At 41.5% G+C, this 25,244-nt stretch overlaps 1 protein-coding gene and 1 long non-coding RNA gene across 2 annotated transcripts; both read right to left on the minus strand.

Annotated features, from left to right (window-relative positions):
• Positions 1 to 458: 458 nt before the first annotated feature.
• LOC103280857 (uncharacterized) lies at positions 459 to 3,899 on the minus strand. Its single transcript, XR_507508.3, has 2 exons — positions 2,656 to 3,899; positions 459 to 697 (listed from the first exon to the last, which is right to left on the minus strand). It is a non-coding gene; the product is annotated as an uncharacterized LOC103280857 (long non-coding RNA).
• A 6,177-nt stretch (positions 3,900 to 10,076) lies between these two features.
• On the minus strand, positions 10,077 to 20,619 carry itm2a (integral membrane protein 2A). The gene is made up of 6 exons (XM_003227793.4): positions 20,398 to 20,619; positions 15,139 to 15,270; positions 13,526 to 13,714; positions 13,014 to 13,124; positions 11,701 to 11,851; positions 10,077 to 11,209 (listed from the first exon to the last, which is right to left on the minus strand). Exons 1-6 carry the CDS (start codon positions 20,479 to 20,481, stop codon positions 11,121 to 11,123), a joined length of 756 nt encoding a protein of 251 aa, XP_003227841.1. The 5' UTR covers positions 20,482 to 20,619; the 3' UTR covers positions 10,077 to 11,120.
• Positions 20,620 to 25,244: the final 4,625 nt, after the last annotated feature.

Below are 25,244 nucleotides of genomic sequence, written 5' to 3' on the forward strand. Positions count from 1 at the left end.
GCTGGCCCTTGGTCCTTGGAGAATCTTTCAGGGTCGCAGCTTCGGGGAACCATTGCTGAAATCCCCAGCTGCGATCCCCAGGCGTGGATGAGGAGAGCGGAGCCAGTGAGTTTCAATAATCAGCTGTTTGTCCCTTTAAATTTGGCTCTTAAAACAAAAAGGTTATTTTCCGAGCACAGGAGCCCTTGGCGCAAAAAGTGAGATAGCAGTTAGTGTTAGGATTTAGTCAGGAAGAATATGCCACCGAAACGGAGCGTTTTGGCGGACCCGCGGTTACGGGGGTTAGTGAGGGGTTTCCGTATCCGCGGTTTGGAGAGATGTGGTTCTGTTCCCCCCAGGTTGCCTATGGAGGCCCCCTGGGTTGGCCAGTGGCTTCCCACGGCCCCAAAAGGTAGTTTATAAGGCTTTTTTTGTTATTTTTGGAAGGAAAAGGACACAAAGTATCAAAAAGGCAGGAATAAAGTTGCAAGTTAGGAAACATTTTATTAGGGGATTTGTTACAAGGTTGGGGTTAGGAAAGAGATCAGAAGAAGCATTTCAGATGGGTGGCTGCAGACTGGATCATGTTCCCACCCCATTCCATCCAATTGTGGGTCTTGGGACCTGTGGAACTCCCTGCCGCAGGTCAGATTAACTTGAAAGCAGGGGGTGATTGACCTCTCGATATCAGGTTCTCAAGTGGAGAGTGGTTACAAATCTGTCAATAAGATGAAAAGAAAATGTATACAAAGTCATCTGGAGATACCACACCGGTTATACACCAGATGGATAGGAAGCAAAGTAACCTCTGTTGGAGACATGGCATGCACAAAGGGAGATATTTTCATCCATGGTGGGAATGCCCCCTAGTGGAAGAGATTTTGGAACCACATATTTATAGAAATCAGTAACATTATAGGATTAAACATCTCTCCGGGTGCTAGGTTAGCATGATGAATGAATGAATACAAAGGTGAATTTACAAATGGAAAAGAAAGAATTAGTGATTATTTTACTCACAGTGGCGAGATTTATAATTGCAAGGAATTAGAAAATAGTAACCAATCTCACACTGGAAGCATGGTATGGGAAGGTAAGGGATTAGCATGTACATTGCACTTCCAACGTGCCAGTCCTGCAGGTTAGGAGGCAAATTGAAGCTCTTTGGGAACTGAATCCCCTCCTTTGCTAGGCTGGATGGACCATTCCAGGATAGGACAATGCTAGTGATGACGACAGAAAGGCGATTCAGAAGGATGCCCACATAGAAGAGGGGAATGAAGATTCCTGTCTCCGGCTTCTTTGGGGGAGAAAACCAGAGGCAATATGAGATGAGACCCAGAATTGCTGTTTGTGAGACAACTGAGAAGGGCCATCAAAAACCTCAAGGCGAAAACAATGCCAACTAGCAATATCACTAGTGCTGCTGAGCAGAAACTGAATAAAATAAATTTCTTTTCTTTTTAAAAAAAGGAGAGAGGAGATTCAGAAACCGAGCCACCGCCATTCTAGTTGGGGCACAATTCTCTAATTGGTTAAATTTTAGGCAGTGTGTCTCAGGGCCGGCCCTAGGAAATTTTCAAGTGTAAGCAAGTAGTATTTTTGCCCCCCCCCTCCCCCCGACAAACCAATCACTGAAAAATAAAAGGTAGAAGGTAGAGGTGAATAGAACACACACACAGCACATATGGTCCCTGCATATGTGTTTGTATGTGTGTGTGTGTGTGTGTGTGCATCTTATATATACATACACATACACACAATGTGGAAAATATGTGGAAAGGTAGATAGGTAGGTAGGGAGCCACAGCAGAAGAACCTTCCCTGGAGCAAGGCCTAATAATAATAATAATAATAATAATAATAAATCATCCCAACAAAGGATTCCCCCAGGCAGGAAGCAGCCAAGCAATTGAAACATTTATACCTGCCTCCAACAGACAAGAGTTCTTTCTTTCTCCCACCCTGGACTTTCCACAGATATATAAACCCCACTTGATTAGTTTCCAACCTCTAAGGATGCCTGCCATAGATGCAGGCAAAATGTCAGGAGAGAATGCTTCTGGAACATGGCCATACAGCCCAGAAAGCTCACAGCAACCCACTTGTCTTTACTGTATTACACAAATGTAATGTGCACCTCAATTTTGGAATAGTCATTTAGGCAAAAAAGGTGTGGCTGAGATTGATGTAAATATGGTAATTTTAGCCTTCTTACTCAGATAGAAGCTTCAATAGGGCTACAGTAACTAGGGTTTGGCATTTTAGAGAATATACTCAGCATGATAACTATGGTACTTGTCCTCTGCTGAGCATGAGAATGATGAGCAGACCTTCTTTTCAATCTCTGACAACTCTGATGGCAAAGCTGGGGTGATTTACTTGAAGTGTGGGTGAAACGTCAGTATTTTAAAAACTCTAAAATCAGGACAGTAAATAAAGAACACCACTCAGAAAACAAAGGAATTCCAGACAGGAAACAATCAGGGCCAGCTAACACCTCCCAACAAAGGATTACCCCAGGCAAAAAGCAACCAGGCTTTGAGGCTGCAAGGCTATTTAATGCTAATAATGGTGGCCATTTGCAACATTCACACGTGCCTCAGACAACAGTTCTTTTCCCCACCCTGAACATTCCACAGATATATTAACCCCACTTGCTTTGTTTCCAACAGACCTTGCAACCACTGAGGGTGCTTGCCATAGATGCAGGCAAAACATCAGGAGAGAATGCTTTTGGAACATGGCCAGACAGCCCATGGAAACCGCCATCTTCATCAGGCCATGCACGGGCTGCGGAAGGGCCGGGGCCGAAGGGCACTTCCAAGGCACTCCTTCGGAAGCAGGGGGCGTGGTCTCCTGGGAGGTGCGTGCCCTTAGGCCCCGCCCCCGCCGCAGCCTCAAAGCCTGGCTTCAAGGCAGAAAGGGAGACCAGGTAAAAGAGGAAGGAGGGAGGGAGAAGAGGGAGGGCGCTTTTGGGCGATGGTGCTGTGCGTGAATGTTGGTGTGGGGTTTCTGATTGAAACCCTGGCTGGAAGGAGGAGGCAGGGGTGCGCGCGTGCGCATGCACACGCACAGGCGCCTCTGGCGCCCCTGGGACAACAGCGCCACCAGCGGCCGCGTAGTTGCGTATAGCCTTGAACCGGCCCTGGTGTGTCTTCACATCTTGAGCAAAAGGATGGTGCTACCTACTAGGTTGTTTGGTGTCATGGTTAATAACCTCAAGACGAAAACAATGCCAATTAGCAATATCACTAGTGCTGCTGAGCAGAAACTGAATAAAATAAGTTTCTGTTTCCTTTTTTAAAAAAGGAGAGAGGAGATTTAGAAACTGAGCCACCGCCATTCTAGTTGGGGCGCAATTCTCTAATTGGTTAAATTTTATGCAGTGTGTCTTCACATCATGGGCAAGAGGATGGTGCTACCTACAAGGTTGTTTGGTATTGTGGTTAATAACCGCAAGGCGAAAACAATGCCAACTAGCAATATCACTAGTGCTGCTGAGCAGAAACTGAATAAAATAAGTTTCTGTTTCCTCTTAAAAAGGGAGGAGGAGGGAGAGGGAGAGGGAGGAGATTCAGAAACCGAACCACCACCATTCCAGTTAGGGCGGAATTCTCTAGTTGGTAGAATTGTATGCAGTGTGTCTTCACGTATTGGGCAAGAGGATGGTGCTCAAAACAGACTTTCCATGGCCCAATCTTAAGCTCTTGGATTCCTCGGATGTTTCCCACCTGCCGGATTTGCCATTGGCTTTCTAGGGCCAAAATGCAGAAGAACCATCCAACAAGGGCAAGCAGGAACCCCAGAAAGCAATAATGGGGGCCTCTAAACCACTTGGTGATGTGGGCCTTCTTCTCTCTCCAGACGGACCTCTCCACAGACTCCTTGTCCATGACGCAGGTTGGCTGAAAAGACAAGAAAATAAGGAGTCATGTACACATGAGTCCTGTCCTATGGCAACATCTGCTAAAGTGAGACTCGCAAGGAGTTAGATCCTGAGCTTGTATGGAAAGAGGAGACTTCTTTTCGGGACTGACCCCCAAGATGGAGTCAGGAGAGGAACCAGAGGGTGTCTGTGTTTTCAGTTTTTCATCGGTAGAAGGACAAAAAAAGAGATGACTTTTAGATAAAAGCAGTTTGGAAGGTCACATCTTACCCCTTTCAAGCAATTCATGGACCCACTAAACACCTATTTGTTGCCTCTGTTGACTCAGCAGCAGCTTTTGACTCAATAAAGACCAGTTGTGGCATAAACTGGTTAACACCAATATGGATAAGTGCCTACTAAAGTGGAAGTAGTTGTGTTCAACTCTACAGCTCTCTGAATGCTGAATGTGAATCCTCAATGTTGAGATGGGCAAATCAAAGGAAAGTGACAAAAATGGTTCAGAGGTATCTCACTGATGTAAGGAAGAAGAGGGAAATGGCAGTCCAAAGATCCTGCTATGCCCTAATTCAGAAAGTAAAGACAAACTGCTCAAGAAGATAAGCCTACCATCAATAATCCCTTCAGGGAGAAGGAAAGGCTTCTCCAACAGAGTGATCTCAGACCAGAAAAGACAGGAAGATCTTCAGAGATCTTTCTGCCTGATCTGAGAGATGAAGGATCTGGTGATGGTTTGAACGGGTTGCCCTGGTGATGGCACTGGAGGGCTCCATGGCAGTTGAGAACCTAGCCAGCAGCCAGTTCAAAGGCAGGTTCTATAACTGTCAAAGATTTGAAACTGGGTGTTGGCAGTTTGCAGCCAAGGGGTGGATCTTGTTAAATCTCTGGCCTTTGTCACATGTAGTAATAATAATAATAATAATAATAATAATAATAATAATAATAATAATAATAATAATACCTGGCTATGGCTCACGAATGGGACCCTGAAGGAGACAGAAGGCCTGATCCTTGCAGCCCAGGAGCAAGCCATCAGAACAAAGGCAATTCAGGCCAAGATCCAAAAATCAGCTGATGACCCAAAATGCAGACTGTGCAATGAAAACGACGAAACCATTGATCATATCCTCAGCTGCTGTAAGAAAATCGCACAGACAGACTACAAACAGAGGCACAACTATGTAGCCCAAATGATTCATTGGAACTTATGCCTCAAGTACCACCTCCCAGCAGCAAAGAACTTGTGGGATCACAAACCTTGCAAAAGTATTGGAAAATGAGCACGCAAAGATACAGTGGGACTTCCAAATCCAGACTGACAAAGTTCTGGAACACAACACACCAGACATCACAGTTGTGAAAAAGAAAAAGGTTTGGATCATTGATGTCGCCATCCCAGGTGGTAGTCGCATTGACGAAAAACAACAGGAAAAACTCAGCCGCTCTCAGGACCTCAAGATTGAACTTCAAAGACTCTGGCAGAAACCAGTGCAGGTGGTCCCGGTGGTGATGGGCACATTGAGTGCCGTGCCAAAAGATCTCAGCCGGCATTTGGAAACAATAGACATTGACAAAATCACAATCTGCCAACTAAAAAAGGCCACCTTACTGGGATCTGCAGGCATCATCCGAAAATACATCACACAGTCCTAGACACTTGGGAAGTGTTCGACTTGTGATTTTGTGATATGAAATCCAGCATATCTATCTTGTTTGCTGTGTCATAATAAAATAATAATAATAATAAAACTTTATTTATACCCTGCCACCATCTCCCCGCGGGGACTCGGGGCGGCTTACATGGGGCAGAGACCAAAACAACATAGGACAAAACATAGGCAACAATAATGCAAATCACACTATAAAAAGGTAAAACAGTAATACAATATATCAATTAAAACAAAAATACAGGACAAAAAATTGCATTTAAAACAAAGAATGACCAGTCTGCCGATTATCTGCAATGTTGCTGAAATGACCAACATGTGCATTGCACTTCCAACATGCCCGTCCTGAGGGTTAGAAGGCAAATGTAAGCTCTTCGGGAACTGAATCCCCTCCTTTGCTAGGCTGGATGTACCATTCTAGGATAGGGGAATGATAGTGATGACGGTAGAGAAGAGGTTCAGAAGGATGCCCACATAGGAGAGGGGAATGAAGATTCCTGTGTCTGGCTTCTTTGGGGGAGAAAACCAGAAGCAATATGAGATGAGACCCAGAATTGCTGTCTGTGAGATAACTCAGAGGGCCAAGCATTGCATAATAAATTTAAAAGTGATAAAATAAAGAAAATCACAAGCAGCTAAATAGTTTTAGACCAAAAGCGGGCAACAGTGACCGCATTGTCAGTGGCTTTGAACAACTCCTCCTCCGTGCATGAGGCAGGGCATTGTGGGCAAGCATACATATGCAGAGTTGTTTGTTCTGCTCCACAGGCACACAAGGTGGAGGGTTCCTCCAGGTAATGCCACCTTGCCAAGTTGTCTTTAGATCTGCCCACTCCGCTTCTGAGTCTGTTCAGGGACTTCCAAGTTGCCCACTCTTTGTTTGCCCCTGGAGGAAGGAAGACCGTCATGGGGGGCCATCCAGTTGGGATTGCCTGGTTTAGCTGCCCAGAGGGACACTCTTGCTGTTCCAACACTCACTTATCCAACGTTCTGGATTATCCAACGCATTTTTGTAGACAATGTTTTCAATATATCATGATATTTTGGTGCTAAATTCGTAAATACAGTAATTACTACATAGCATTAATGTGTAATGAACTATGTTTTCTGTCAAATTTGTTGTATAACATGATGTTTTGTGCTTAATTTGTAAAATCATAACCTATTTTGATGTTTAATAGGCTTTTTCTTAATCTCTCATTATTCAACATATTCGCTTATCCAACGTTCTGCCGGCCCGTTTATGTTGGATAAGTGAGACTCTACTGTAGTTTATCTTGATTTTTATTAAAAGTTGAACCTGTTATACCTAATAGAAAGTATTCTGGTTTCATTGGAAACTTTAATTTTAATATTTTTTTTATTCTTTCGTGTATATTCCTCCAAAACCTATTTGCTTCGTTACAAGTCCACCACATATGATAAAAAGTGCATATATGATTTTCGCATTTCCAACAGTTCGGTTGTACATTTCTATAGCATTTCGCTAATTTATCCGGTGTCATATACCACCGGTGTTGTATCTTGTACCAATTTTCCTTTAAATCATAGGAGTATGTATAACTTAATTTCTCCCATTCTTCCATTTTTATATTATGTCCAATGTTGGCAACCCATTTGACCATACAATCTTTTATTTGCTTGGTTTGTCGACCATTGCAACGGGATTTTATATATTTTTGTGATTAGTTTCGTATTTGTCTTTAGTATTTTGTCCCAGATACTAATCTAAAAAGCCTAATTGTTTGTCTTTCTTAAAGTATTCCTTTAATTGCATATATTGAAACTAGGAAACACTCTTACCCTCTTTACGGTCTTTTTGCTCACTGGTCAAGCAATCAAAACATGATCCCCTTCCCTGGTTTCTACCTTTCTGATGAGAAAGACCTGGGATAGTGAGTCACTCTCATTTTGTTTCTTGGTGTTTAGGCCTGTTCCCCGAGTTATTTGGGGCACTGATTCAGAAAACAACATTGGATAAACTGCATCCGCTCTAGTTTCTTAGATATGGTTACCATGATTTTCGATGGCAAATGGCGTATGTTCTGTATCTCAAATACTAGAGCTGATAGGGGGAAACCGGTGCCATTTTTAGAATTAGCTGATCAAATAAACCCCGAAACAGGGCTTACATTTGAAGCACCAAAACGTGCATTGGTCAGTGTAATCTAAAGCTCATCCTGTCCATTATCTGGAGGTGTCTCGTCCACGGGCGATACTGTCCCGGCTTCTCCTGGCCACGTGTTTCAACCAGCAGTGTCTAGATCATGCATGGGCACACGTGGGCCTTCTGGGTGTTTTGGACTTCAACTTCCATAATTCCCAACAGCCTCAGGCCCCTTCCTTTCCGCCCCCTCAGCTGCTTAAGCTTTGCAGCAGAGTACTTCTAATGCAATTGCTGTAATGAGCTCTGTGGCTCCAATGCACGGTCCTTTGCTGCCATCCAGTGGCCACAAACTAAAGTTGCATTCTTTTGAGCCTATGGGGTTGTAATAAAAGGTGCCTCTTTGCTGACATCTCCTGGTCACACTAGGAAATTGCACCACTTGTATTTCCCCCAAACGCACTCCTTCATTGAACCATTTTTGGAGATGAAGGGAAGAGGGAACAATGAAGCAAAGAGGGAAAACTTGGTAAAAGATTAGATTTTTTTAATAAAAAGAAAAAAAAACTTAAATTATCAGTGGGTTGCTGTGAGTTTTCTGAGCTGTATGGCCATGTTCCGGAAGCATTTTCTCCTGATGTTTATAATAATAATACATTTATTTTTGTATCCCGCCTCATCTCACCGAAGGGACTCGGGGCGGCTCACATGGGGACAAAGCCCAGTTCATCATAAAATGCAATATCAAATACATTTAAAAACAGTAACACATAAAAAGCATATAAAACACGCATATAAACAATAAAACAGTAAACAAAGTACTGCCAAAAAATTATATAGGGTCAGGCAACAACATGTTTCACCTATGGCAGGCATCCTCAGAGGTCTTGAGGTATATTGGAAACTGTGTAATTGGGGTTTATATATCCGTGGAAGAAATTCTGTCTGTTTGAGGCAGGTGTGAATGTTTCAATTGGCCACCTTGATTAGCATTGAATAGCCTTTCAACTTCTGGCTTCTTCCTGCCTGGGGGAATCCATTGTTGGGAGGTGTTAGCAGGCCCTGATTGATTCATGTCTGGAACGCCTCCCAACAAAGGATTCCCCCAGGCAGGAAGAAGCCAGACCTTGAAACTGAAAGGCTATTCAATGCTAATCAAGTGGCCAATTGAAACCTTCACACCTGCATCAGGCAGACAAGAGTTCTTTCTCCCACCTTGGACATTCCAGAAACATAAACCCCATTTGCAGAGTTTCCAATATACCTCATAACCTCCGAGGATGCCTGCCATAGATGTAGGTGAAACATCAGGAGAAAATGCTTCTGGAACACGGCCATACAGCCTGGAAAACTCACAACAACCTGGCTCTGAAAGCCTGCGAAAACACAACTACATTATCTCTTGCTCTGCACACCAATCCAATAGCATGAATTTGGGAGGGGGGGGGTTGCTTTACTTTGCGCATAGGTCTGCATTTGTATGTTGCTGGGGTGGGGTGACATTTATTTCCCTTTTCAGTATCTCTTGTGCAGATACTCTATTTCACCAGTTGGCATCTAACAAATGCAGAGGTGGGTGGGCCAAAATAATAGCAATAACCCCTTGTGACGTGTATATACACACCAATATATGTGTGTGTATATATATCCACAGGATGGCCAGAAAACCCTTGACACATCTCATATATTGACCTGCTTCGGTTTTGTGCAGTTTTCTTAAACATTTCTTAAAAACGAAGGGGGTTCTCTCCCAGGTGAGGCAAAGACTAGAAGGAATAAATGCCCCCAAGGTCATGCCTTGCCTTGGAAATTGAGCAGGGTTGGCATTGGTTAGGGATTGGGTAGGATCCCAGGCCCCATTTCAGAGGAAAAGACTAGCAAAACCACCTCTGGGAATTCCTTTCCCAAGAAAGACCCTGGCAATCATGGGGGGTGGTGCAATGGGTTAAACCCTTGTGCCAGCAAGACTGCTGACCGAAAGGTTGGCGGTTCAAATCCAGAGAGTGGATGAGCTCCCTCAATCAGCTCCGGCTCCCCATGCGGGGACAAGAGAAGCCTCCCACAGTATGGTAAAAACATCAAATATCAGTGTGTCCCCTGGGCAATGTCCAATTCTCACACCAGAAGAGACTTGCAGTTTCTGAAGTTGCTCCCAACACACACACACACACACAAAAAACAAAACAAAATGGGGGGTTATTGTAAGTCAACACAGACAAGAGGGAATTTCAGTAGGTGGTTAGACTGGATGGCCCATGAGGTCTCTTCCAACTCCATTGTTCTATGATTTTGTTGCTTGTTACCTGGTTGAGCAACAAAGACTTATGGAATTTCCTCTGCTCTACAGCCATTGGAGGCCTGGCAACATGGGATCGCAGGAAGCGACGCTAGTATCGTATTGGAGACTATTTAAATGTTTAAAAAAGACGTCACTACCATAGTCTTAAGAGAAACATTTATTAGAGGGTTGCAAGATCGTGTGAAATATAAAGTCCCTTATAAAACACTCACATTAGCAGCGCTAGCCATCCCTTTCCCATCGTGTTCCACAGTCATCTGCTTGGACAATACTGCATTATTGGTGCTAATTTGCTGATAAGAAGATCTGCTCTAAAAGTTTCGTAAAGATCGGCCGGGAGGGAATTCACAGCTATGGAAACATTGACAATTGGGCCAAATCCGGTCATCATTACATTAAGCTCATCATATATTTAAGACGCTGAAACTAGTCCAGCATCATCAAAATACTAAACATAAAAGCTTTAAGGAATACCTGTGCTTTGATATACAACTAAATATCACAAAAACAAAAGAAAAGGGGGGGGGGGGGGGGGGGAGGAAGGTAGCCAGGTCAGCTTTAAGGAAGGTTCCAAATATACATACATGTTCAATACAGTAATTGCACAAAATGGAAAAAGAAAGCAATATTAGCTGCTTATGATTACCAAGGTTAAAGTTTACATGCTACACACATAAAGTTCAACTAAACCTTAGAAGTTCCGATGTGTGTTGTTTTTCTTCTATAGCAGAAACCAAGTGCAGAACAATTTTACAAATCTAAGCAAAAATGTGCAAACCAGAGATCAATGCATGAGTTTCACCATGTTGTGAGGAGTCAGGTGAGGATTAACATGAGTATGCAAGGAGCCGGGTGCATGTGCTTTTGCTTTTCTTTTTGATAATAAAGTCTGAAATAGACATTCAAGGTGACTAATTGGTATTTCATCAAGTACCAGTAAGTTTCCATTTACAATAAGTATCTGGAAAATTCGGCAGCACCTGGGAGCCAAAGGAAAAGCGATGGAGAATCTGGGTGTTTGCCCTTTTTTTGTCTTTAAAATCTAAGCAATTCACAAAAGGGAAAAAAAAGCATAAGGCTTTTGATTATCACTGCACATTTTTAATTCTGAAGTTTCTTAAGATGTAAAGCTTGGACTTCGCAATGAAGATGCGCGATTGTCAGTCTCCGCCCTGAAATGCTTTCACTGCTGGCAGATCTTGGTCTCCACGACAAACATGTTCTCAAAGTGCCGGATTGAATGGCACTTCTCAGCCGAACGTTTCTGGAGGCCTAGAGGGAGGAGGAAAAGGCCAGAATGGCCATTCACTTAAATTGAACAATTCATGTGAGAACATAGCAGCCTCTTTCTCTTCTAGGAAGGCTGTCAATGGCCCATGAACCAGGGCTTCTTAAACTGTGGGTCCCATCCCCAAACACACATTCTAGTTCAAAACACCATGAGAACAGTGTTTCACCAACAATAATCAGAAAAGCAACAGATACACACATTGCTATCTCTAACACACACGAAACAAGAAAAAACTCTGGTCAAGAAAAATTTAGCTGAAATTTTGCAATTCAAATGTTCCACTATTTCCAGGAGTGAACATGGTTAAGCTCTTGTTATGCTTAACCACTACTAAAAATCAAATTTTGACTTTTCACTGCTTTGATCCAATGTTTCAGGCTGAAATACCATCTATTTTCTGAAATGATAAACCTTCTGCATTATACAATATCCTCCTCTTTAAATCATGTTTACTGCCAAACCCCAAACTCACCATTTATCTTCTCTCTGCGTTGAAGTCTGAAGGTTTCCTTTCCTACACAGAGCTGATAAATAAAGATGCCCAGATCTGAAACATTATCAATCTCTTCTGTCACGACCATTTCCTCACGAACAAGATAAGTCTGAGGCAAATATGAACCAGTCTGCAAAGGGGAAAAAAACATATAACGTGTAATATCATGTCACATTTGAAAAGTAATGGCAGGGAGCAGAATCTTCTGATTCAAGTTATTATTGCGGAGGTTATAAGCAACTTGGCTTTGTTGTCTTTTCTCCATTCAGATATGACCTTGCTCTTGTCAATGCATATCGGCAGGCTTTATTTGTCAAGAAATAAATTGTTCATGCCCATTTGCAGACTTTTTGGGACACCAGAAATCCATAGCTAATACCAATGGAAAAAAATATCTGTTCTAAGACACGGCTATCCAATTCCCAGTTCAGCCACTAAGCAATTCTGACCATGTCTGGTGTCACAACAAGAGCTTTCTAAAGACAAAGTTCATCTGGCCTTTTTGGATATAATCAATGGGTAACTGGGCCTAGATTTAGCAACTCAAGACAGTTTAATGGAGATTGTAAAAACACAACAAAAAGGACCAAATATGATGTTACTTTTGTTATTTTCTGTTTCTACATTGTGTTTCATCAGAAGGAAGTCTGGTTTCTGACTTCCTGCAACATTTTAAAGACTACAAAGTCAGTATCTCTCTTTGCAGTTGTAAATCAACTGCAATATTTAATCTGTTGCTGTCCCCCATCATTTAAGATACTCATTTTAAAAAGGCCAGAGAAACCCATACCCCAAAGAGAATTATTATCAGTTTTAGTCTACTGAAAAACAGTTTAAGACACTACAGGGCATACAGTTCTTCAGATGGCAAAAGCAACATGCCAGATCTAGATTCCGCCTCATTAAAAATACAAATCTCAGTAAATTCTTTTTTACTTCCCTCATGTACAAGGTCCCATACTTCTTTAATAGTCAAAAATCACAACCTCAGATATGTAAAAATACTCTTCATATTAGGCAAGCCAATATTTATAAATAATTTCCCACAATTTATTTTGGAAATTCTAAACTGTTGCTTTTTGTATCATTCAAAATAAGCACATTGTTTCCTTTGAAGTAATTTTGTAACAGTACTTTTGGATACAGTGTCTACTCTGAAGCTGAGCAAGTCCGGTCAATTTTGAAGTTTTCAGGGACACCCTCAAAGAAGGTACTGCTACAGGGATTATATCAAATTGTCAAGGACAAGAACTGTCTCTTCCCATACTAAACTGAGACAAATGAATACACACCGCTAATTTTGCAAAAAGATCAATCAGATTCCGTGGGGGCATAACAATGGAGGTATTCAGAGGGATCACGTAGCAATTGCCCAGCTGCAAGTCAAGGTAGGCTGTAAGGAGCTGTAAAAAGACAAGAAGAAATCTCAGTACATGGACTGCAAACTAATTTATGGTTACTGTTTTTAAATCCCATCTAAAGTTCATTTGGTGTTTTACATTATGAGATTATTGAAGCAACTGGAAGTGCAGACATGTTCCTTTCCTGAAACAGGAAGCATTCCCCGCCACCAACATTCCTTCTGCTGCAGGAAAAGAGCTTTCTCTAAAACGGGGAACATGGGAAATGTTCCAGGTCAAATAGGGACAATGGCTGCTTTCAAAAACTGTAGTTTTGGTAGAAAGAAGTTTGATTTCCTAATCAGAGCAGTAGTTTAAACTGAAAGCAGGTTCTCACGTAGCAGTAACATGCAAAGTTTTATGCGTTACCAAACAGAACACGAGACATTGAACAACAAACTCACCCTGTCAAAATCATGAACGATCGCAGCAGGATCACTGTCTGAGAATTTGGGAACGGGAACATCGATTATGGCAATGTTATCGGCCTCACGGATGTCAGCTTCCTCAGCGATGGGCAGGAAATACGGCTCCCCCGCACGGTCCTGGCTGTCCTCTCCCACGTAGCACATTTGCCCCCGGAACACTTTGTTCTACAAATAAAAGGAAGCAGCTATGAAATCGTTTCAGAACTGGAATAATGGGTACAAAGGGGCAAATAACTCAGTTGGCTACTACACCCAAAGGACTCTTCATCCATTTACTGCTGAAGCAGGCGGAAAATTTGAAAAACTAGTCATAGCTGCAGTAGGTGCCTGTCTGTTACTCTCTCAAAAAGCAGTGTAACACTGCAGACTCTCTGCAGATAAAGCCCTAGGCCAAGTTTTTCTCCCTCCCATATGTCCTGGGCTCTCCACAAATGACAAAGAGGAGACACATCATAATGTTAAAAAGCTTCAGCAAACTGAATGACTTTAGGGATATTGTCACTCCTAAATGTTTCCTGAATTAAAAGAGTGATGTGATGCAAACAAGAGCTAATATCATATTTGCAATTTACTGCAGCTGAAAAAACTCTGTTCTGCAACTGAAATTGAAAAACTGTGGTTTTGCGATAGCAGGCTTGAAAGAAAGAATGGGGGCATTTCACAATTCTTAAACAACAAACAAATGTACAAAGCATTTTCTATCCAATCTCATTCGATGTACCTAATAAGGTTTGCAGCCATAGTAAACCCATAAAAAGTAGCAGATGAATAACTCCGTTATTTTGTCAAACTAAATAAACTGACTTTCCATATTTCCATGCCTGGTGGTGCTGAGAATAAATGATAGTGAATTTATTACAAGCGGTGATTAATTTTGCAGTAATTCAAGGAATTTCCTAGTGTAATGCTTTGTTGATTAAACTTCTGTCAAGAAGATGAAAACTATGGTGCATTTCAAATATGCTCATGAATGTGCTCACAATAGCAAACATTAAATGTTTGAAGTGATAACTACAACGGATAGAAACATGTAGAACCATGTTTCAGACTGTTCCCAATGATAAAAAGCCTCTTTTACTTGAATATGGCTTTATCTAAAACTGCAGTATGTTCAAAAATTGTTTAACTCAGGACACAGCATTTCATGCTTAGATAAATGCTATATTGAGTGGGTTTCCCCCCAATTGTTCTGATTGGTCAAGGATAGCTAGAAAATGTTGCTTCAAGAACCTTAGAACTGGTTCCTAACTTGTCCATGGCCAACAAATTATTCTAGAACATCCTTAGCAACAGATTAATGTACTGACATTAACAAGCAGTAAAGGCATCCAAAAGAAGAGAGAGAAGAAACAGAGTTCTCCCTTCTCCAGAAACACATCCACTCCCTTAAAAGAAATGTGGATATATAGTTCCTTTTAAGTGTCATGGTTCTTCACTGACAAAACTTTTGTATGCAAGTTTGATGTTTATGCCCACGCTACAACTCAATTATATGTCATGCATGGACTATATCACTTTGAAATGTTTGTGTTTGGTTTGCCAACTTTATTCCAGCAAAATAAAAAGAAAAGGCCAATCTTTCCATTTACCTTTGACATGAAGGACTTGTAGATGCATGCTCCACCAACCACTACTCCTGCTAAAATAAATGCAAGACCCAAGAGTGTCAGAAGACATCTTCCAGATGAATTTTCATGGCCGTGTGTTGCAACTTCCGGATCCTGGGAAGGGGAGAGAAAGAGAATATCCTTAAGTTCTTTGTTGTCTTGGAAATAAGATTTTCTTTAATTACTCCTGATCTTGAATTGGGAAGATAACATCGTTCCTTGGGGTAAAAGACAAAGTACTGTACCAGAAAAAACTCTATAGGAAGGTCTCATCATAAACATTTCTCAGTAATAATTTTGAACAAAACTAAAATATTTATTGTTTCACATCCCTTTCAAAGATTATAGCTGAATAGGAATCCTTTATCAACTTTCAGAATTATGCTAGAGCTAAATCTTCTAAGCCACTAAAATATTTCTGATATTTTAACCATCCTTTAGCACACTTATGGTTATGACTCATGCTGCCCACTTTCACGTTTATTTTTAAAGTCTTCATCGTCAAAAGCACAAGGATGCTAACAGCATAAAATGTAAGCAACAGAGAAGAGTATAATATATTGTGGAACATTTTATTGAGGGACTTCACAAATGTAATTCCATGGGTTGTCTATTGTAACTGCTCTCCTCTTGAGTTTTCTATCAGTGAAATTAGGTTTCTCCCACAATTTAAGGGCTTAGCTTTTTCTAGAACAAAAAGCTATTTAGATAAGTGCAACACACATAATCTAGAATGTTCAGCAGATATAATTTATTCAGTTTGAGGATTCAAACACAAGTTTCCCTGTAACACTTGAGTTATACTCAGAGTATTAAATTATATTTACATAGGTAAATTAGATTGTTATAATGGATTTTCATTCATGCCAATTTAAGAGTCAAAAGTACCCTAAAACTAATCTAACAAAAAGCAAAATGACAAATTTCCATGAAAAGTGAAGTGGGAAATCCCTATCTATCAACACACAGGTTTGAAAGAGGAACATTATCACGAGGTGGTCAAAAAGAAGTGTCAGCACCAGAGTCAGAATAAATTCTGTTATGCAAAAATATTCTGGTACTTTCCAGAATCCAAAACAAACCACTCAAACAGCTATGAGCAGGGGTCCTCAAACTTTTTAAGCCGAGGGCTGTTGAGGGGCCGGATTATCATTTGAAAAAAAATACAAACAAATTCCGATGCATACTGCATTTGTCTTATTTGTAGTGCAAAAACAACAATAACAATGAAAGAACAATACAATATTTAAAAATAAAAACAATTTTAACCAACATATATTTATCAGGATTTCAATGGGAAGTGTGGTCCTGCTTCTGGCCAATGAGATAGTCAAGTTAATTAGGGTTGTTGTTGTTGTTGTGTGCCTTCAAGTCATTTCAGATTTTGGGTGAGCCTAAGTCTAAAATTTATTTATTATTTATTTACTGCATTTATTTACTACATTTGTATCACACCCTTCTCACCCCAAAGGGGATTCAGAGTGGCTTACAAATTATATGTACATACAATATATTATATTATTAGCATAGCACAATATTAGCATTATATATTACTATATTGAACTATACCACTATACTGTAATATTAGTAACATTATATGTAATATAGAATATATAATTAATATTATTATATGGTATTATTATTAGTGTTATATTGTATTACATTATAATATTATTATCAACATTATATGTATATACAATATATTATATTATAAAACTGAGGGCGGGGGCCAGGTAAATGACCTCGGAGGGCCGCATCCGGCCCCCGGGCCTTAGTTTGGGGACCCCTGGCTATGAGTGTCAACAAACAATACTAGAGATTTTGGCTTGAAAAAATGTAATGCCAAAAAATCTAACTATCAAAACACATGCAAGTATTAGTAGCCTAGATAGATAAAATCCTGATATATTTCTTAATATGTGGTTCTTCGCCTTCATGAAGGGCCTGCATGGATATGTAAAAACAGGATACTTTCTTCTATTAGCTTACTCAAGAAACTTGTCATTTGATGCTAGCATGTGGAAATCCAAGATGCCTTTTACGGCTTTAAATATGCCACTCAACTGAAAGCACATAACTGGGAGACGTCAAGAGTCAGGCTGCAACCTGCCCAGAGCCTCTTAGCTTAGGAATTCTATAGATACTGACGAGCTAGCTAGCTGTACAAGCAAAAACAGACTGCTCCCACATTTTAGGAGGAATTTCAAGCAATGCTGATTTATTTTCCTATCAGCATTTGAAACAAATACCTATGTACTCCTGCCACGAACAATAGAAAGTTAAACAGCATGTACACTGAAAATGGTGTACATGCCATTTCAACTGAAGTCTTCTTGAAATACTTTTTAATTCTTTAAAAATCTCATTCACTAGTCAGAGAACATAGTAGATTACGTTTTATGTAACGTAATCTACCAGGTGTAACTCTGAAGTCACATATGAAATCACTCCAACATGAAAAAACTATGTTTACTAATATTGATTTTTAGCTTCCCCTTCTAACAAGGACCAACAAATGATATTTTTCTATAAACAAGAGCTATGAAGCCAGACACCATGAACATTCTTTTGAACATGCCTGAGATAAGTAGCTAAGTGGCCAGGTGTCATCCTATGTTTTAGTAAGCCTTTAAACCTTCTATCTGTCTGGAGGAAGCAGTAAACATAAGCTTTGCTCATGTGCAATAAACGATTATTCAAATATTAAACTATACAGGAATCTCAGTAAACAAAGGTTCTGGCAAGTATTTTTTACACTACTCTCTCCACTCCTTTCTTCCCTTTCCTCTGATCTGTAGGCTTCACCCTTTAAATCATGCATTAACAGTACATGAACTCTTTAAGTCAATTCTCCACAATTGATTTGGCTGCTAAAATAGCAAGAGTGAAATGGAAAATGCTGACAAAACAAGCCTCCCACACCGTTGCTGGAAAAAGCAAAGGAGGGTTCATGGATATCTTGGCTCTGGGCAAAATCATTGGACTTAAAATGAAAGTGATTAAGGACAAAGGAAACATCTGTAACAACAAATAAATCAGCCTCCCATTTGAACATTTGACAGGAGTCTGGGTGCACATTGCTACTGCTCAAGCTGCCAGACAGGAAATCTGGCAAGACTGTCCAAGCAAAGTCTTGTTGGGTGAGGTCTTTTATTATGTTCTGTTATGGGAAATCTTAGGTGTGTTTGTAGAACTGGTTTCTATCAAAATGTTTTAGGATCATGGTTTAAGACACAACCCTATTTGTGATTGTAAACCTTCACTGTCTTAAAAGGTATCTGTGTGGACATAGGTCCAGTCTTAAATTTAGGGATGAGTGGTTTCTATTGGAACTAAACCACAGGTACAATCTGCTTGTGCCTTTTCTTACATGTATACATGCAATGAAGTGTAACAGGTTCACACATAACAGTGTATATTCTTTGTGTAGTGAATGGGACCCAGGATATGATCCTAATAATAATATGTGCTTTATATATACCATATATACCTGGGGTGCAGACCCAAAATTAATAAGAACATCAGCCCTGGCCTTGTCTTACTTAACAGCCAAATATGCCTGTCCTGTTTGGCACAAGTCTGCCCATACGAAGCAGGTGAACATAGCATTGACTGAAACATCAGAATAATCACAGGATGTCTTAAACCTACACTTGTTGATAAACTCTACGAGCTAGCTATCATCCCTCCCCCATGTGCAACAGGAAGTTGCTGCTAATTGTGAGAGAAATAAGGTTAAACACTGTGAAAGACACCCACTGCATGGCTATCAGGCTCCTCCCAGTAGACTCAAATCAAGGAAAAACTTCAAGAGGACCACCACTCCTCTTGATGTTCCCCCAGCATTAGCGAGAGCTGCCCTCTGGGCAGCTAAACCAGGAAATCCCAGTTAGAGGCCCCCCTACGAAGGTCTGCCTCCAGGGGCAAACCAAGAATGGGCAACTTGGAAGCCCCTGAACAGACTCAAAAGTGGAGTGGGCAGATCAAAAGACAACCTGGCAAAATGGCACTACCTAAAAGAATCCTCCACCTTGTGTGACTGTTGAGCAGAGCAGACAACTCTGCATCTGTATGCTTGTCTGCAGTGTCCTGCCTCATGTACAGAGGAAGAATTGTTGCCCGTTTTTGGTCAAAAGATATTAAGCCACTTGTGCTCCTTCTATTTTTTTATCAGTTTTATACTAATTTATGCAATGCTTTTGATATGACATAATATATACAACACACACACACATATGGTATGTGTGTGTGTATATATATATATATATATATGTATATCTTTATATATGCTGTGTTTGGACTGAAGATATGATCCTAATAATATACACATTATATATATTGTGTGTATGTGTATATATGTATGTATGCATATCTTTATATATACCATATCTTGGGACCCAAGATATGATCCTAATAATAATGTACATTATATATATATATACACACACACCTTTATATATATCTTTATATATACCATATAGGAGCCTCCAATGGCTCAGTGTATTTAAGTGCTGAGCTGCTGAACTTGCAGACCAAAAGGTCCCAGGTTCAAACCCGGGGAGCGGAGTGAGTGTCCGCTGTTAGCTCCAGCTTCTGCCAACCTAGCAGTTCGAAAACATGCAAATGTGAGATCAATAGGTACCGCTCCGGAGGGAAGGTAACGGCGCTCCATGCAGTCATGCCGGCCACATGACCTTGGAGGTGTCTATGGACAACGCCGGCTCTTCGGCTTAGAAATGGAGATGAGCACCAACCCCCAGAGTCAGACATGACTGGACTTAACGTCACGGGAAACCTTTACCTTTACCTATATACCATGTATTGGGACCCAATATATGATCCTAATAATATACACTTTTTATATACCGTGTGTGTGTGTATACGTATGCGTATCTTTATATACACCATATATTGGGATCCAGGATATGATCCTAATAAAATACACTTTATACATCCCACATTTTAAATAATGTTGTGCATGGAATCAAAATGTGCTTTTCTACTGCACTTAATGTGTATATATTTAAAAGCCCCACAAAACGCTGGGAAGGATGAAAAGGCAGGGAGGGGGTGCCTCCGCCATTTTGTGCCCCGAGGGTCTCCTTTCCCGAGGAAGAAGAGGGGGGAGGGGGCTGCCCTGGCTGCTCTCCCTCACTCTACATCCGGGGCTTTTCTGTTTTTCCACGGACACAAAATGGCGGCCGGTGGCGCAGGCGAAAGCCTTGGCTGCGTTCCCCTCACCTTGTCGGCCACCAGCGCCTCCGCGGCCTCCTTCTTGGGCTCGTCCTTGTGGGCGAAGGGCGACTGGAAGGCGATCTTCACCATGGCGGCGGGTGGTCCTCCTCCTCCTCCGCCTCGGGGCTGCGGCTGAAGAAGCTGTTCGTCGACGCCGCTGCTCCTTCTTCCTCCTCCGCCTCCTCCTGTTGCTGCGCAGCGGCCTCTCCCTCGGCGAAGGGGAGGAGCCTAACCAAAGGGGAGGAGTTTAGAACCCCGCCTTCTTTTCTTTGCTTCGCCCTCCCTTTTTCGCGTATTGCGCAGGCGCAAATGAATCGGCCGCTTTCGCCTCAGAAGAGCCCGAAGGGAAATGCGCGTGCGCAAATGAATCTCTTCTTCTCCCAGTCATTCGGCAACTTTCGCTTCACTCCGGCAGCTGACAACCCTCCGCCGGGGGAGAGCCCGAAGGGAAACGAGCATGCGCAAATGAATCCTCTTTCCCCCCCTCCCTTCTAGGGAAAATGAGAGCGCCCCCTGTAGGTTGAGCGCGTCACAATGATAAAAAACAGGATCTCCATTGACATCTCATCCAATGGGGGAAATTTAAATCCTCGTTTCTTTGTCATTTGTAGGTCTATCAAGATGAAACTTGGCAGACTTGTAGGACACATTTCCGACCGTTAGCCTGACAAGTTTCGCAATGTTTCTCTCATCCTCTGATTTTTTTGGAAATTTTAATAAAGTTTTTACAAATAACATTTTAAAAAAAAACCCAAGAGAGGTATCCTTTTGAATTCTCCCACAGCAACAGAACATGAGTAGAGCATCATTTGTGTACAGTTTCAGAACTTCAGGAGCCCCCGATGGCGTAGTGGACTAAAACCTCGTGACTTGAAGGTTGGGTTGCTGACCTGAAAGTTGCCAGGTTCGAATCCCACCCGGGGAGAGTGCGGATGAGCTCCCTCTATCAGCTCCAGCTCCATGCGGGGACATGATAGAAGCCTCCCACAAGGATGGTAAAACATCAAAACATCCGAGCGTCCCCTGGGCAACGTCCTTGCAGACGGCCAATTCTCTCACTCCAGAAGCGACTCAAGTTGCTCCTGACATGAAAAAAAAGTTTCAGAATGATCTGATCATCCACTGATTTTTAGGAATTTTTTCACTAATTTATGCACCTTCAGCAAGTCACACTCTCTCAGCCTCAGATAATTGTTCCCCCCCCCCCCCCCCCAACTATCAGGAAGAAACGTGCTACACATTTACGACTATGCTGGAATCTGTATAACATCCAAATAGCAATAATAATAATAATAATAATTATTATTATAATAATAAACTTTATTTATACCCCGCCACCATCTCCCCAATGGGGACTCGGGGCGGCTTACATGGGGCCATGCCCAGAACAATACACTATAACAGAATATAAAAAGAACAACAAATCATAACAATACAATAAATGATAATATACATTACAGTAAGAACAGACCATGGAACAACAGACTGGTTCAAGATTGGGAAAGGAGTATAGCAGGGCTGCATACTTTCACCCTCCCTATTCAACTTGTATGCAGAACACATCATGCGACATGTGGGACTTGATAATTCCAAGGCCAGAGTTAAAATTGCTGGAAAAAACATTAACAACTTTAGGTATGCAGATGATACCACTCTGATGGCCGAAAGCGAGGAAGAGCTGAGGAGCCTTATCACCAAGGGAAAGAAAGAAGAAAGTGCAAAAGCTGGGTTGCAGTTAAACATCAAGAAAACCAAGATGATGGCAACTACACCTATTGATAACTGGCAAATAGAGAGAGAAAACATGGAGGCAGTGACAGACTTTGTATTTCTAGGCATGAAAATTCCTACAGCCAGGAAATGAGAAGACGTTTCCTTCTTGGGAGGAGAGCAATGGCCAACCTTGACAAAATAGTGAAGAGCAGAGACATCACACTGGCAACAAAGGTCCGCATAGTCAAAGCAGTGGTATTCCCCATAGTAACCTATGGATGCTGCACCAAGAAATAAATTCTTAGGGCCTATTCTATGTTAACTACAATCGAACACGGTTGCAGAAAAGATCTTCTACCTTTTATCATGTATAAGGTCTCGCTCTTTAACTTGACAGCAAATAAAATCAGAGCAAGACTGATTGTGGACATTACAGTCGACTGCGCCGGGGATGCTTTTATCTAGTTTTTAACATGACTGATATTTGGCTTCAAATTACAGGAAAGGAGATTCCACCTGAACATCAGGAAGAACGTCCTCACTGTGAGAAGGGCTGTTCGACAGTGGAATTCTCTTCCCCCGGACTGTGGTGGAGGCTCCTTCTTTGGAGGCTTTTAAGCAGAGGCTGGATGGCCATCTGTCGGGGGTGCTTTGAATGCGATTTCCTGCTTCTTGGCAGGGGGTTGGACTGGATGGCCTATGAGGTCTCTTCCAACTCTACTATTCTATGATTCTATGATTTTATACTGGCTTTTTACTGGTTATATTTTGCAAGCTGTTTTATACTCCATGCATCCTGCTTTTAACTGTGGAATTTTACACTGTTTCTATAGATGCTTGGTTTATATTGTTACTTATGTTTTTTAATTGGCTGATCTTACATACAGTAGAGTCTCACTTATCCAACATTCTGGATTACCCAACGCATTTTTGTAGTCAATGTTTTCAATATATCGTGATATTTTGGTGCTAAATTCGTAAATACAGTAATTACTACATAGCATTAATGTGTAATGAACTATTTTTTCGATCAATTTTTTTGTATAACATGATGTTTTGGTGCTTAATTTGTAAAATCATAACCTCTTTTGATGTTTAATAGGCTTTTTCTTAATCTCTCCTTATTATCCAACATATTTGCTTATCCAACGTTCTGCCGGCCCGTTTATGTTGGATAAGTGGGACTCTACTGTATTGGCATTTTACCGGTAATTGTGCAGTTTTCAGCACATGTTGCACTTGTGCTGCTGCACCTCACAATGTATGTTTTGCATGCTCTGTTTGCATCCTACTTTTAACTGTTGGATATTACAGTGTTTTGTATAGATGTTTGTTTGATATTGTTTCTATAAATGCACATGACCATTGGTCGGAGCATTAATAAATTGATTGATTGAACCTATGGATGCGAGAGCTGGGCCATAAGGAAGGCTGAGCGAAGGAAGAGAGATGCTTTTGAACTTTCGTGCTGGAGGAAAATCCTGAGAGTGCCTTGGACCTTGGCAAGAATCTCCAACCAGTCCATCCTCCAGGAAATAATGCCCAGTGGCTGCTCACTGGAGGGAAGGATATTAGAGGCAAAGCTGAAGTATTTTGGCCACATCATGAGGAGACAGGAAAGCTTGGAGAAGATCACGATGCTGGGAAAATGGAAGGAAAAAGGAAGAGAGGCCGACCAAGGGCAAGATGGATGGACGGTATCCTTAAAGGGACTGGCTTGACCTTGAAGGAGCCGACTGCCGACAGCTCTGGCCTGGGATGGTCTAGGACAGGGGTCCCCAAACTAAGGCCCGGGGGGCCGGATGCGGCCCATCGAAGCCATTTATCCGGCCCCCACGGCAGAAGGGCAAAAGGGGGTTGGGCTAAATGACCCAAGGGGTCTCCTCTTCCAACCTTTATTATTATTATTATTATTATTATTATTATTATTATTATTATTATTATTTTATGTCACAGCAAACAAGATAGATATGCTGGATTTCGTATCACAAAATCACAAGTCGAACACTTCCCAAGTGTCTAGGATTGTGTGATGTATTTTCGGATGATGCACGCAGATCCCAGTAGGGTGGCCTTTGCAGTTGGCAGATCGTTGTTATTATTACTATTACTATTATTATTATTAACATTGAGGCTGGGTGGTAATCTGTCAGGGGTGCTTTGCTTGTGCTTTGGTGCACAAGGCAGAAGGGGATTGGACTAAATGGCCCAAAGGGTCTCTTCTAACCCTCATTATTATTATTATTATTATTATTATTATTATTATTATTATTATTATTATTATCATTGAGGCTGGGTGGCCATCTGTCGGTGCTTTGCTTGTGCTTTTGGTGCACAAAGGCAGAAGGGGATTGGACTCAGTGGCTCAAAGGGTCTCTTCCAACCCTTTATTATTGTTGTTGTTGTTGTTGTTATTATTATTATTGCTCAGTGGCCAACTATAGTCCGGCCCTCCAACGGTCCGAAGGATCGTGAACTGGCCCCCTGTTTAAAAAGTTTGGGGACCCCTGGTCTAGGAGGTCACTAAGAGTCGGAAGCAACTGAACGAATAAACAACAACGCTTTCAAACCAGGAACAAAAAATTAGGTCCAAGGGGAACATTTTTGTTTTCCAACCTTACTGAGCTAAAGTTCTTTGAGGCCGCACAAACAAGAAGCCTTCACCACTATCTGAGATGCCATCTTGCACTGAGGAAAACATGGTTATTTGCCATGCATTTTGCAAGCCCTGCATCAAAGGAGTTGGAGGTGGCCGGTGTCCCTGAACTTCGACAAGCTTCTACCATAATAATCATTTGGTCAGCAAATATTGTGTCCCATCGGGTAATTCCTCAAGGCTCCGGCTTTGCCCTTCAAACTTCCCTTAGTTTGATTTTAACAAACAAAACCTTGTCACCAGCTGTTTACTCAAACTCTCTTAATATGTTTGCTTTTCTTTTCTTTTTTTACCCTTCTTTACACTATGTTACATTTGAGTTGTTGTGAATTTTACAGGCTGTATGGCAATGATGGGCAACCTTTTGCGCTTGGTGTGTCAAAATTCACCAAAAAACCTAGCAAGACTTGGGTGGTGTGTCACTTCGAGAAAAAAACCCATAATTTCGCAATATGTGTAGTTTAAATAACAAAAATGTATACAG

This window comes from Anolis carolinensis, unplaced genomic scaffold, assembly GCF_035594765.1.
Source record: "Anolis carolinensis isolate JA03-04 unplaced genomic scaffold, rAnoCar3.1.pri scaffold_12, whole genome shotgun sequence".
Taxonomy (NCBI): domain Eukaryota; kingdom Metazoa; phylum Chordata; class Lepidosauria; order Squamata; family Dactyloidae; genus Anolis; species Anolis carolinensis.

Bases quoted from the DNA above. Each gene is read 5' to 3' on its own strand.
- itm2a (XM_003227793.4), bottom strand. From the start codon at position 20,481: ATGGTGAAGATCGCCTTCCAGTCGCCCTTCGCCCACAAGGACGAGCCC. The intron at 11,852-13,013 runs GTGTGTATTCAT...TCCCCTTTGCAG, and splicing joins ATCTTTTTGCAAAATTAGCG to ACTGGTTCATATTTGCCTCA. The intron at 11,210-11,700 runs GTGAGTTTGGGG...TCCTCCCTCTAG, and splicing joins ACGCAGAGAGAAGATAAATG to GCCTCCAGAAACGTTCGGCT.